The sequence below is a fragment of the Abramis brama genome, assembly GCF_963993115.1.
Source record: "Abramis brama genome assembly, chromosome: 6".
NCBI classification, from domain to species: domain Eukaryota; kingdom Metazoa; phylum Chordata; class Actinopteri; order Cypriniformes; family Leuciscidae; genus Abramis; species Abramis brama.
Window position 1 is genome coordinate 9,811,678 of NC_139968.1, and position 14,322 is coordinate 9,825,999.

At 33.8% G+C, this 14,322-nt stretch overlaps 1 protein-coding gene across 3 annotated transcripts in view; it reads left to right on the forward strand.

Annotated features, from left to right (window-relative positions):
* grm7 (glutamate metabotropic receptor 7) overlaps positions 1-14,322 on the forward strand; it is a 210,868-nt gene that overhangs the window by 133,056 nt on the left and 63,490 nt on the right. For all 3 annotated transcript variants that reach the window (XM_084118050.1, XM_084118048.1, XM_084118049.1), the window contains 2 exons: positions 6,770-6,970; positions 13,411-13,550. In XM_084118050.1, the coding sequence (XP_083974176.1) occupies positions 6,770-6,970; positions 13,411-13,550 (341 nt within the window). The remainder of the gene's footprint in view (positions 1-6,769; positions 6,971-13,410; positions 13,551-14,322) is intronic.

A 14,322-nucleotide genomic window follows, 5' to 3' on the forward strand; every position in this document is an offset into this window, starting at 1 on the left:
TGTGCCTTTCCACCACTTTCATCTCTCTTTCGGAGTGACATTGGAATGCATTTAAAGCCCTTTTTGGAGTGAAGAGCCGGAGTTCAGAGTCCTCTGGGCACCGGAGTGTTTGAATTTAGGCTCGGAATGGCACTTCATGAAAATGACAGCTTCTAAGTCCCCTCACAAAAGAAAACATAAATGGGAAATTGCCGAACTCCATCTGTGGAACTGCTGTCATCAGAGTTTTCAATAGAAATGTTCAGAATGATGCACTTTTTGCAGCCTTGTACTAAATGCTCTTTATTAAATATTGTACAGGTCTGGCTTCTATGTGTGAACTGCTTTGAAGTTGACATGAAACATAATTCACAACATATTTGCAAATCAAGATTTTCCTTCACTGAAAAGTTGTAATTTACCTTTACATTAGCATTTCTGCATTACATTTGTCATTCTTGTAAAAGTAGATACAAGTATTTTTTATTCTTTGTCTGAGGGACACTAATTCTGGAACATATTCAAGGAAACAAATGTGAAAACCTCTTTTACTTCCATAATGTGGTGTATTTTGTACTGTATAAGTACTGTATAGGCCATGATTTGGTTTTATATTTAGATTTTTGTTTTGTGGATTGTAAAAACTGAGCATTCCGCGTTGGAGCAACATTTTTAATGAAAGTTTATGAAGACATTAATAACATTCATATGAACTCACATGACATTTGTATTGACTATTTCAAATGTGTCTCAAAAAATAAATTTACTGAGAGAGTTCACGTTGACTTGATAAACATTAGTCATCCAATCAGATCGATTGATTGTCATAACAGTTTTGTTCTTTGTGTGAGTCTCAGAGTGTTGTATCAGTCACAAACAAACGGTTCTTGCGTAGGATATTTTGTTCCGAGGAAATGGGGACAACCGGATTCGTTCCTTTCCTTTTTTGACCTCTTTCAGCAGGCGCCAATCAGCCCACAGACATCTTATTCACCATAATTACATGCTGTGTTTATCTATGTAGCACATGCTCCAGGATCGCTTCCATTTTCAGCGGCAGGTTTTGCAGAATTATAGCTTGATAATAATGAGAGTGACAGCCATTTCCCTGCGTATCGGTTGCAAAAAACACCCCTACTTCCTTCTAACCATATATCCATCCATCTATCCACTCTGAGGCTTTATTCTGACATGAAAAGATCAAAGCACACACTTGTAACCATTGGGTTTTTGAAGGTTCCGGAATGACGTTCTGGATTAATTTAGACCCTGTTTACATTTGGTGTTAAGATGCGTTTTGGTCGATCGGATCACAAGTGGACTAGGCTAAATACAGGTGTACACTTTCGACCACTTCCAGAGGTAGTTGAAAAGGCATTCAACCGGATTGCTTTCGTAGTGTAAACACTCAAGTGGTTGAATGTGTTCAAACAGCCACAAAAGACCGTCTACTCCTCCTACTGAGCTAACGCGTAAACATTATGGGAAGTGCGCTAGCCAGACGGGATTTAAACTTTGTCGACTGAAGACCCAAGTTTGGTTTGAAGATGAAAACATACCAAGCACAATGTTCTCTCACCATTCCTGATTCCTAACACACACTCACAGCTTTTGCCGTGATCTTATGGGTTTCAGAATAGAAACTAAAGTCAGTCGCATTCATATGTAAATTGCATTAGCTTATTTCATCCATTGGATCAAAAAACCTGAAAAAAAAAAAAACACACACATTTCTTCACTTTGAAGAAATCAGGAAAGAAAGGGTCGAATGGACAAAAGAGACTGATTAAAACACCAAGTGTAAACTGGAATGTGTCTCCCTCGTCTACTTGTGATCCGTTCGACCAAAACGCATCTTAATACCAGCTGTAAACAGGGCTTTAATTTTGTGGCACCAGCAGTGAAGTCTCTTTTACAGTGATAGGGAGGGACGTGTTACCTTTTACCACTTTTATTTCCTACTTAAACACAATCAAGCTACCTAATTAGCTCTAAAATGCCTAATAGGTATTTTGGAGATCAAAAGAAATCTTTTGCGAGGAGTGGTGGATGGTGAGGCGCTCTGTTTGCGCTCATGAATGGCTGCATCAGTTTGTTTTAGAATAAAGGATTGTGGGTAGAGTTGCCTCAGGCTGGCTCCACAGTGGGTCCACATCTCTTAATTATCTCTTACAAGGAGAACTAAAAGTAGCCGGTTTTCTTTTGCAATGTGCAGACGCAGACTCATGGAACACATCTTTACATTCGGAAACCGCTAGATGCAAGGGAGTTGTCCTGAGATGTGTTTTACTACTTTTATCTTCACAAGCTGTATTGTAAATGTGACTTGAAATGCTGAAAAAAAATAATTGGATGGTTAATTTATAAGCATAAAGCTTAAAGTAAACTTCGGTTTTTACACACATGCTAGGGTATGTGCACAGAGCATGTGACGTACATTTTTTAACGTAAATTGCAGTCAGATTCAAACCGTACACACTGTGTATGCTAGGCTCACACATTAGTTGTTTAATTAATTTGTCCACAAGGTGGCAACACTGGCCGGTCACATTGTTTCACAGTCGGAAGAGATGGAAAATGGAGAAACTACTGGAAACACAACAACTGGTGCCCGTGTTTATGACTGCATTAACCCTTAAATGCATGAATGTTTCGACAATCATTATTACATATTCGGGTCTTTAGCATCCGCATTTATGTCTAACACAGATGGACCTGTCGCGATAATATAAAACTCTCCTGATATAGAGTAACAATTACAGAAGAATAAAATAAAGCATATTTTGTTATCTTTTGGAGGTTAAAAGGGTTCAGTTTGAGCAGATGTTTTATACCATCAGCTCATTACCCAGTACATTCAGCATCTGGCTCATATTCACCATCTCAAACATATTCTCAAAACTATCATTTTCAACATCTTCAAAATCAATATTTTGATCGCTGATAGCTTCTTCAGCAGATCCACCATCAAGTGACAGTGACACTAATATTTGATTGCGTTCAGGACTTGCTCTGCAGTAAATCGCTGAGCCGTTTCAAGTTTTGCTGATGATACTTCCTATTCATTTGTTTTCTGCCTGTGGTAACTATGGGTGAAACATCACTTCAGGAACACTTGAGGAATAAAGGTGAATTGCAGTTATTCAGTCATCAAAGATTCACTTATTGTTGTGCAGAAAACAATATACATACTGTTATATACCTCAGGTCGTTAGTGACCCTGTACAATTTTTACAAAAAATGAATGGGAAAACAGGCTTGTTATATTGTTTATAATGAATTGATGGAGAAATACTAAGAAGGTTGATGTCTAACTTTAAAAAATGAATGAGGAGGAGGGTGGTGAATGACATACCGGTCCACTAAAGACCGAGGTATGCATTAAAGGGTTAATATAAACATGTGACTCTAATTTAAAAGAGTACAAAGAATTGAAATCGATCATAATTCTGGTGAGAAAATCGCAGATATTAAACAAGGATTTAACTTTCTAGTGCACGTCAACCACCTGTGTTTGGAAATGGAGTATAGTTTGAATGGCTATGCGTTCGGCTGTATAAGCATACATTATGAATTCGCTTCAAAACTGAAGTATGTTGTGGGCTTTAGATTTAGAATTTGAATAAAAGCCAATTATTAATATTAAACGCAATGGAATTATGAAATGACCTGACATTAAACATGACATGTGCTTAACTCTTTTACGTTCATGTGTACATCAAGTCTGTTTTATTCTGCATTAACACCTGGCCTGTTTTCATCAAAAAAAAAAAAAAAAAAAAAGAAAAAAAAAAGCATAATGAATTTGCAGTTTAAATGGCATATGGCTGATACAGATTAGGAAAATCTCATGCAAGTTGGAAACCGGCTCTCCAATTAGCTTACACATATGTCGAGATTTATTTTCCAAAATGGAGTTTGTTCTAATCACTTAGAGGAGAATCAAATGAGGCTCTCTTTTTTTTTCTTTTTTTTTTTGAGATTCACCACTGCAGTCAAAAAAAGAGTTCAGGACATTCAATAGAGCTTTTTCTGAAGATCCAAGTTCATGATTAAAAATAAAAAAAGTGTGTAATTTTAAGGGTAAAAGACTGTAAAAAGGCTACAGTAAAATCATTTGATGGGTTAACAGTAAGTTGCCTTACTGTATACAGTGAAAAACTGTAATAAATCTAATGGGACATTTCATGTAATTTTACAGTTTGATAATTTAATAGTTTTTTGGAAGTGAAAAATAACTAGATCAATGTGGAAGTGAAAAAGTCATCTAATCAGTTTTAATTGAAGAACCATAAATTGACATTCCCATAATTCCTCGTGTCACACTTTAAATTTAATGTTTTTATTTTCATTTAATCAGTTATGTTTCTAACCTAAAATGTTGTTTTTTACTGGTAACCTTAGCTGCCTTTTTTTTAACCGTAAAATTTGCTGATTTTTGTTTACAGTGTACACATGAGTGAACAATGCCAAAGCCAAGTCAAGTATGTTCAAATGCAATATTTTTTTATTTGCCATTTTTTCCTACTGAATGTTTACCTAGCTAAAAGTGCTAAACAGCTGCTGCTAGTGCTCAATGTAGCACTCGCGTTGATGACGCAAACGTATCGCAATTGATTTCTGGGTGATACCTTCAGAAGTACAGATTTGTGACAAAAAGAAAAGATAAATTAGAGACTGAGGCAATTTTCTAACAAGCTTCTGAGCTCAGTACTCTTTTCTGTCAATGGCAACTAGGTGTAATTGTGAAGTATTGTTGAACAAGATATCTGTCACCATGAGAGCAGCTTATTATTTTCTAATGGTTGTTGTGACCTTCAGCGTGAACGAACCTCTGCCAGAATGGGGTTTTTGTCACTGCCTGGGGTCATTGATGTCTATTGATCTGAATCCCTCAAGGTTTTTTGCTGACCATGATGAGATGAATTGTCATAACCTTTGTTATACCTTTGTTAAAGTGTAAAACCTCTTTAACTAGAGAATCTATCTTGACAAATGGTTTTGGATACATGCATACAATCAAAAACATTTTTTTTTTTGAAACCCCAGGTCTAGGTGAAATGCAACCTTTTCTTTGTATACCAAGGAGGTATATATTACCTGGGAGAAAGTTTCCATTGGCATCTCAATAGCCCTTCACTAATGACAGAAAGAAAGAGAAAAGTAGCGTCCTGCAAGTTGGGTATTTTTTCTTAGGATGTCTTCAAGACGTCAGTCAATCATCTTTGAAGTAAATATCATCTAAATAATGAGATCCAATCATTGTGGATGAAGTCCATTCCCAGATGGGGATGTCTCAAGCTCGCCGAAAAGATCTAATGGCACTTTTGGATGAGCTGATATTTCCCCAAGCTAGTTTTCCTGTTCTGTCAGGCACTATTAGAGTCACCCATTCCTTCCCCATCAGACTAGGGCCATTTATGATGAAGCTGTCTCGGAAATACACATATTTGAGTTAGCCACGCTTGGCGGGACAGAAGAGCAGACTAAGCCAGCTGTAGTATGTTTAATGAAAGACGTTATTGTGGAAAGACAGACCCTGGGGAACCCAGACTGGCATATAAAGGTGGGTGTCAGATCTGGACGACGGCAGAGCTAATTGGAGAGAAATCGCTTCGAATATTGCCTGAACTCCATTGATGTCCCATGAGAACTTCCACCAGTGGATCAGGGAATAGCGGCTCTTAATAGAAATGTCACGGTTTTCCTCGCAGTTTAGGGTGAGCCTAAAGTCTGGCCACTGTTGTTATTAAGACATTTTAAGGTAAAGGTATTCTCACTAGGTCAGATCCTGAGAAGATTGTGTGTGGAATAAATTTCCCATTAAAGCATAGCAAATTATCTTGACTCACAGTGACATTTCTGAAGAGAAAAGTCATTTAGTAAAAATTTCCTACCGATTTGTCACAGCAAAGACTCTGTCTATTCGCCATGAGGCTAATCTATGTGCTAATATGTTCATAGAATTGACAAAATGTACTTTTAGCAGATTCAGTCTCTCATAAATTACAGTCTCTTCTGGGAAAACAAAACAAACTATTGATGAATCATCCTGCACTAGACAAATTTCCGTCCAATCAAATGCTGTCTAGAATGTGAGTGTCCCTACAAAAGCGTATTAGCAGTTAACAAACCGTGATTAATGTCTATGATGTAGCTAAAGCCTTTGTGATATTTTAATAAAGAGAATGAATAAGAATGAAGTATGATATAAGTATACTTGATATAAGTACACTTAAGTGGCCTTTTATTTCATACATATATTATCTGAAAGTACAATTCTTAAGATTTGAAGTTCACTACAAGTGCACATTCAGTACAATTAAGCACACTTCTTTTTCACAAGGTTATTAAAAAAAAGCTACACGATTGACAACTTGTCATGTTATTGAATCTACTTTTAGGTAGTTACTCTCGACACTGCCTGTGAGCAATCGCTGGGAATAAATCTCTAAACCAACTAAGATGAAGATAGCAAAAATGTGACAACATTAGAGACCAAAGTAAGATAAGCACCTACAATTTCAGGCATTACTTTTCACCGTGTTAAAGATAGCGGCCAAAACACGCCAAGGCTTGTCAAATGAAAGATTGTTCCTAAAGTGTGATAACTTTCATTGCTTTTGTACTTTACCTCACATTTGTCTTCAAAAGCTTCCAGAGTTGACTTCGTTTATCCTATTCCTTTGTTTTTATGTGCTCCTATGGGAGCATTTAGGCACACATCTTGCTACAGATGTTTGAAAGTCTTCACTCTACTTTGACTTTTTGTTTTCTTTCTTCCTTCCAGGGCAAGAGCGAATAGGATCAGACTCCAAATACGAGCAGGAAGGGAAGGTGCAGTTTGTGATCGACGCGGTGTACGCCATGGCCCATGCCCTGCACAACATGCAGAAGGACCTTTGTCCCGACCAGTCGGGCGTTTGTCAGGAGATGGAGCACGCTGGTGGCAAGAAGCTCCTGAAGTACATCCGGTCGGTCAGCTTCAATGGTGAGTTGACCAAACCTCACAACATACTGAGTCCATCACATCATATTACATTTTTGTCTACATCTATTAACTCAGGTGCACATTATTTTAGGTAGTAATGCACCGATATGAAAATTTTGGCCGATACCGATAATTCTTTATATTTGAAAGCAGATAACCGATATATATATATATCATCGGTATATATCGGTATCGGCCAAAATAACCGATAATTCTTTATATTTGAAAGCAGATAACCGATATTATATATATATATATATATATATATATATATATATATATATATATATATATATATATATATATATATCGGTTAACTGCTTTCAAATATAAAGAATTATCGGTATCGACAAAAATGTATATATATATATATATAATATCGGTTATCTGCTTTCAAATATAAAGAATTATCGGTTATCGGTATCGGCTGAAATGTTCATATATATATAAGTCTCACCATTAAAAGCATGTCCCAAGCACTTCAACATAAATCAAACAAAAAAGTAAAGTGTAAACCAGTGTCATTTTTAAAATTAATTTTACACTCCTATGGCCAACATTCGTTACCAAAAAAATTCAAATAAAATGGCGAACAGTGCGCATTTGAAGTGTCTCAGCTGAAGGAAGTAATCCATTATTTATCGGCTTTAATAAATCGGCTTATCGGACCGATAACAATAACATTAAAAATGAACATATATCGGCAGATACCGAAATGGTGGCCGATATATTGTGCATTATTTTAGGGTGACGTTGTTACTGTGTAATTACACAAATACGTACTGAGTTCTGTTAATTAACTACATTAGGTTTAGATTTACAAAATTAGATTTACATTACACTTAGATTAGTGTTTGGCTTAGGGTTAGTTGCTTGTAATGATTGATAATTTACTGTTATTTCTATATTAAGTACATGATTTGTGTAACCTTGCCATGTTAAAATAAAGTGTTACCATTAATTCAATAAAAAAATACTACTTAATACTAATACTTCTTAACATGTTTTGATTTGTAAATTAAAAACCATTTTGGTGTTTTTGGGCTATAAAGGAAAACATAACATTGGTTTGGCATAATCATTTATGATTCTTTCTTTTAACATTTTAACAAATCTTATTTATTCACTGCTTATTAATATTTGAAAAACTTTTGCCCACCAAAACAAAGTCATGTGGTGCGACCAAAGCAAAGTCATAAAACAGGAAGTGATATCGTAGAGAGGACACATGCAGACCCTCATGTTAAAAATATCAGGTAAATATATATATTTAAATAAATGTTTGTATGTTTATTTTTAGAAATGATTAATTTTTACTTAATGGTTACGCAACATGACAGTTTAAAATAATTCCAAATTTATCAGTTCTAATCTGTGTTATTTTAGTATCATTGAGATACTATTATGGTTTCTATGAATATTTTGAATTAGTTTTTAATTTGACATTTTACGTTCAATTTAATTTGAGTTAAAGTTTTAGTAATTTAGTTGCGTTTTGCCATTTTATTATTATTATTTTTTTTTTAAATGTCTATGCAGTTTTTATTAATTATTAAAGTTTTTAGTTTAAGTTATTTTAGGATGCTGCCTTGGCAACTAAGTGAATTATTTATAAATATAAATATATTTATATTTATTTATTTATATATATATATATATATATATATATATATATATATATATATATATATATATATATATATTTCAGTAAACATTTATTTTATTTCAATTAATGTTTTTTTAATGATTTTAATTTTAGTTTGAGATAACTATAACAAGTTTAAATGTGGTTCGAGTTGAAACTTTAATGATTTTTTTAAAAATATTTTAATGAAACCAACATGAATTCAAAGACTATAAGAACTTTGCACGTTCTAGATTTTTAAAATATTTTTCCTTTTTTTTCTGTTTTGGGAATTAGCATTTTTCTGACGTTACAGACGTTACAGACGTTTTCGTCAATATCGAGCAGATTTCGTCTGTGGACAGATGTATACATATCTCTTTGAAGCAACCTTTGTTGGTACTTCTTATGTGGGACTTCCTGAATTCTTTATATCTCACATATCCCAAACCTGCCTTTGTGTTGGACCTCTGAAAGAGGAAACTTCCAAGAAGAAAGGAAATCTCTCATTAATGCATCCTAATGAAGTGAAACTTTTGTAGTCCTGCACCAGGGCACTGTTAGATCAAAGTGTAACCGCAACTTTGATGTCTGCGTGATGGTGAGAAAGTACTATTACGGGTAAATATGTGATATAACTTATGGCCTGCTGATATACTCAAATCAGAATTCTCAAAATACTTACTTTTAATCACCAGAAAACCAAGACTGGTGGCAAAAACGGTAATGAAGTCAGCAAGAATTTTATGCCACCACACATGAATTATAACATGAATTATATGTTATATTTTAGTTATAGTTATATGTAGTTGTTTTTGTTGTTGTTGTTGTTGTTGTTTTACTTTGGAATATAGTCAAATACTTTTACGAATTGCATGAATTCAATGTTTTCAATAATATTTATTATTTGTGAAACTTCAAAGTACGAAAAATATTTGTTTTCCAAGCTGTCAATGTTGATTGTTTTGTATAAATACTTGCATTTTTGTAAAACATCTAATATTTATAGTTTGCACAACAATGCCAAACAACATATGAGCTTATCTTGATAACAAGCATTTGATCAAATGTTTACTATCACTGAAAAGTCTTATGATGAGTATCCATTTCATTTTATGACCTGAAAAGAACAAAAAAAACATATTGCAATAGTATTGCATCAAAGCTACGCACACACACACACACACACACACACAAACATACACACACACACACACGAACACTGTATTATTAAATTTATATTTCATATTTTTAATACATATTTCAGTTCTCATTTTGACCCAAATTTTATTGTTGACAATATCTATCAAAAAAATGCAAATTTACACACACACACACACAAAAAAAAAGCAAAATGGCAGTTTCGTACCTTTGCTTCTATTGTTTTTGATATTGTTTACAGTAGCACAGTAATACTTGTACATTGTTTATAATTTATGACCATTGCGTACACAATAAGAAAACCTTCCCTCTGGCATATATATAATTCAAATATATATCCAGAATGTATATTCATGCATGACTTCTTTTATTGTGAAATGCAATGTTCGACTGTTGAAACATGAATCATCATGGAATATTGAATTTATCGATTTATAATAAATAATATTACATTAACATTTATGCCGCTACACTTTACACAATTTCAGCTTTAAACTTCTTATTGTGTTCATGATAATGAATTCCTCAACGCAAATTTTGCTAATTCCTTTATAAAAGTGTCATTTGTATTTCATATAAATATGAATATGTCATTTGTACTGACAGAGGAATCATAAACCTTTGTAAATCTATGTAAATCTATCAATTGTACATGCATAAGAAGGTTTTGGTTTTACTCTCCATACTTTAAAATTGTACATTGAGACATGCAGGTTATGATTAAAATATAAATTCTGATCTAATTCAAACAATATATGAACTATATAAATATAGCCAGTTTAAGCAGCTTGCCACATATGAAAATACATTAAAGAAGACACAATAAAAGTCCCTTCCAGGCAAGTCATTTCACTCGGCGGCCATCTTTAAAAAAAAAAATTGTAACGCAAATACAGCTTCAATCTCTTTGAATAAGGAAACATCAAATTCTCCAAAGCTGTTCACCAAACTTATGATTAAATTTCATATTTGAAATCATCAATGAAATCTTACGACAACTGTCACATACATTTTGTTTCTAAACGCTTATGACCAAAAACGGCATTTTTCAGATTCATTTATTTAGAAGGCAGGACTTATTCCACCATTCCATTCATAGTAATACAAATACACAGTCTTTATATATATCTAAAGTCTTTAATTCAGTATTGATGGAAGAGTATGTCACACAGCTACTTGTTTATCTAGTAACTCTTCTTATTGATGAAATGATGCAGCCCTATTTATGTCTGCTGGTTATTTAGGCATGTTAACTCTTGTGATGAAAGGATGGAAGATGGATTAAATAAAAAAGAGAGAGAACATACTGCTTGAAGTTTTGGCGAATGACGCTTCTGGCATTTTTTCAAAGGGTTCCTCCAACGAAAACATTAAAAAAAGATTCAGAGGCTCCTCGCATACTAATAATTAATATACTTATCCAAGTCCAAGTGCAATTACTGTATAATATTGAGTAGCTTAGAAGTTTGGGAGAATGCACTGCGGTGATGTGACGTAACTGGGACATGCGTGAGGTGAAAAATGAAACATAAATGATAAAACTCGACACCTGGTACATAAAAGCATCCATCATTGAACTCTGAAAGCTGGAAAGCTGTTATTTGTGGCATTCAGCTGTTTTTCAGGCCCTCATCCGCTCTTAAGTGTTGCTAGCGTGTCGGTGTCATTTAGCTCCTGTAGTTTTCAGCATCTTCATTCTCCCCAAAGTCTATTATTAGAATAAGATATTTCTTCCTTCTTCCCATGATGCCCTTTTAACAGTAACTCGAACAAACAACATGAACCTGAAAGGCGGCGGGCGATGCTGAAGTGACTGGGTAATGAAAGAACTTTTGTGTCCGCCCATGTCGCTCAATGTGACGCAACAGTCGATCTTTTGTATTTCTGTGTTCAGGGAGGCAGGGAAAACTGTTGTCTACTAAATTAAAGTCATGTGACCAACCAAGTCAAGTGGTGCAATTAACATGCAGAATAATATAAAGAAAAAACAGTAAATTACATTGCAGAGCATAACCTCTGCAGACAGACAGACAGATAGATAGATAGATAGATAGATAGATAGATAGATAGATAGATAGACAGACAGACAGACAGACAGACAGACAGACAGACAGATAGATAGATAGATAGATAGATAGATAGATAGATAGATAGATAGATAGATAGATAGATAGATAGATAGATAGATAGATAGATAGATAGAGACGGATGGACAGACAGACAGATAGATTGATAGATAGACAGACAGACAGACAGACAGACAGACAGACAGACAGACAGACAGACAGATAGATAGATAGATAGATAGATAGATAGATAGATAGATAGATAGATAGATAGATAGATAGATAGATAGATAGAGACGGATGGACAGACAGACAGACAGACAGATAGATAGATAGATAGATAGATAGATAGATAGATAGATAGATAGACAGATAGATAGATAGATAGATAGATAGATAGATAGATAGATAGATAGATAGATAGATAGATAGATAGATAGATAGAGACGGATGGACAGACAGACAGACAGACAGATAGATAGATAGATAGATAGATAGATAGATAGATAGATAGATAGATAGATAGATAGATAGATAGATAGAGAGATAGAGACGGATGGACAGACAGACAGACAGACAGACAGATAGATAGATAGATAGATAGATAGATAGATAGATAGATAGATAGATAGATAGATAGACAGACAGACAGACAGACAGACAGACAGATAGATAGATAGATAGATAGATAGATAGATAGATAGATAGATAGATAGATAGATAGATAGATAGATAGATAGATAGATAGATAAACAATGACAGTTAGATAGATAGACAGACAGACAGATAGATAGATAGATAGACAGATAGACAGACAGACGATAGATAGACAGACAGACAGACGATAGATAGACACATACTCTGGTCAGGATGTGACTGCAAAAACAATCCTTGATGAATATACATTTTTCTATCTTCTAATATCTATTAAGTCCGTCTCTTCATCTGTAAACGGAATGAACAGAATTATTCATAATTAAACTTTCCAATTAATAATCTTTGTGGATCAGCGCAGAAAAATAATCGTTTGAGAGAATCCGGAGGCATCCGTAATTTAATATTTTGTTGTTTTCGATTAGGTTTTTCCACAGATGAGCGCTCAAAACCAGTAAAAGCGCTGATTTAATGGCCGCAGTAAAGCAGTGGTCTTCCCTTTCGAGGGAACGTTTCTCCAATCAGAGAGTCGTCCTGAGAGCGACCCGGCACAAGCCATGAGTCTCCGTGTAATGAGTGTGAGTGTGGCGAGAGGAAGCTTGAGAAAGACACTGTTGATTGTGTTGTGGCAGATTTGTGATGGTGAATGCCAAGCCCTGCAGGTAAAGCTCTTCAAACTATCGCTTGAGATTGAGTGTCAGGACGTGTCAGTCTCCGCTCCTGGCCTGAGGGCCACGCGCTGTTTGTGTTTCTGTCACGAACAAACAAACTTTTTTTCTCTATGGAGCGCAACTCTTTTTTTAATTTTATTTTTATTTTTTATGTTGTTGTCTGCAAGGCATGTCAGGTTGTTTTTTTCCCCCTTGATGTGTGGTTGATGCACAGTAGTTTCATCCGACAATGTTGACTGTACGTTTTTTTTTTTTCTTTCGTAGGGAGCGCTGGAACGTCCGTCACGTTCAATCGGAATGGTGATGCACCGGGACGTTACGATCTTTTCCAGTATCAGATTAATATCAACAACACTCCCGGATATAAAGTTATTGGACAGTGGACAGAAACTCTCCAACTTAACGTGAGTATATTTGATCTGCAGAAGATTTGTCGTGAGATAATGCATTTTCTGTTTTAATTTATACTGGTCCCCAACTATGAAAACATCCCTACATTAAGCAATGAAACCTGTTTAATGGTCCATACACAATACTCAAGAAAAATCTGTTAAATATTTTTACGTAATGTATTTTTTTACTTATTTGTTTATTTACTCACTATACAGTTTCAGAAAAACTGGTGAATTTATTTATGCAATTTTTTCACATGTTGTTTGAAGTTTTTATTTATTTATTTATTTATTTATTTATTTATTTATTTATTTATTTATTTATTTATTTATTCATTTATTCATTTATTCATTTATTCATTTATTCATTATCATTATTTAAAGCTTGATTGTTTACTTATTTATAAATAACTTTAATTTTTACTATTCAGTTTCAGAAAATCTGAAACTTTTAATATATATATATATATAGTGCATATTTCTAGGTTCTTATTTATTTATTTATTTGTACATTCATTCAATTTAAGGAAAATCTGTAAATTTTTAATGCAACTTTTATATGTTGTATTTATATATTTTTGCTTAAGGCTGTTATTTATTTATTTATTTATTTATTTATTTATTTATTTATTTATTTATTTATTTATCATGTATATGATTTTATAAATACATTTATTTAATTGTTATTTTTACTATACGATTACTATACGAACATATATATATATATATATATATGCAACAAAATATAATATATATATATATATATATATATATATATATATAT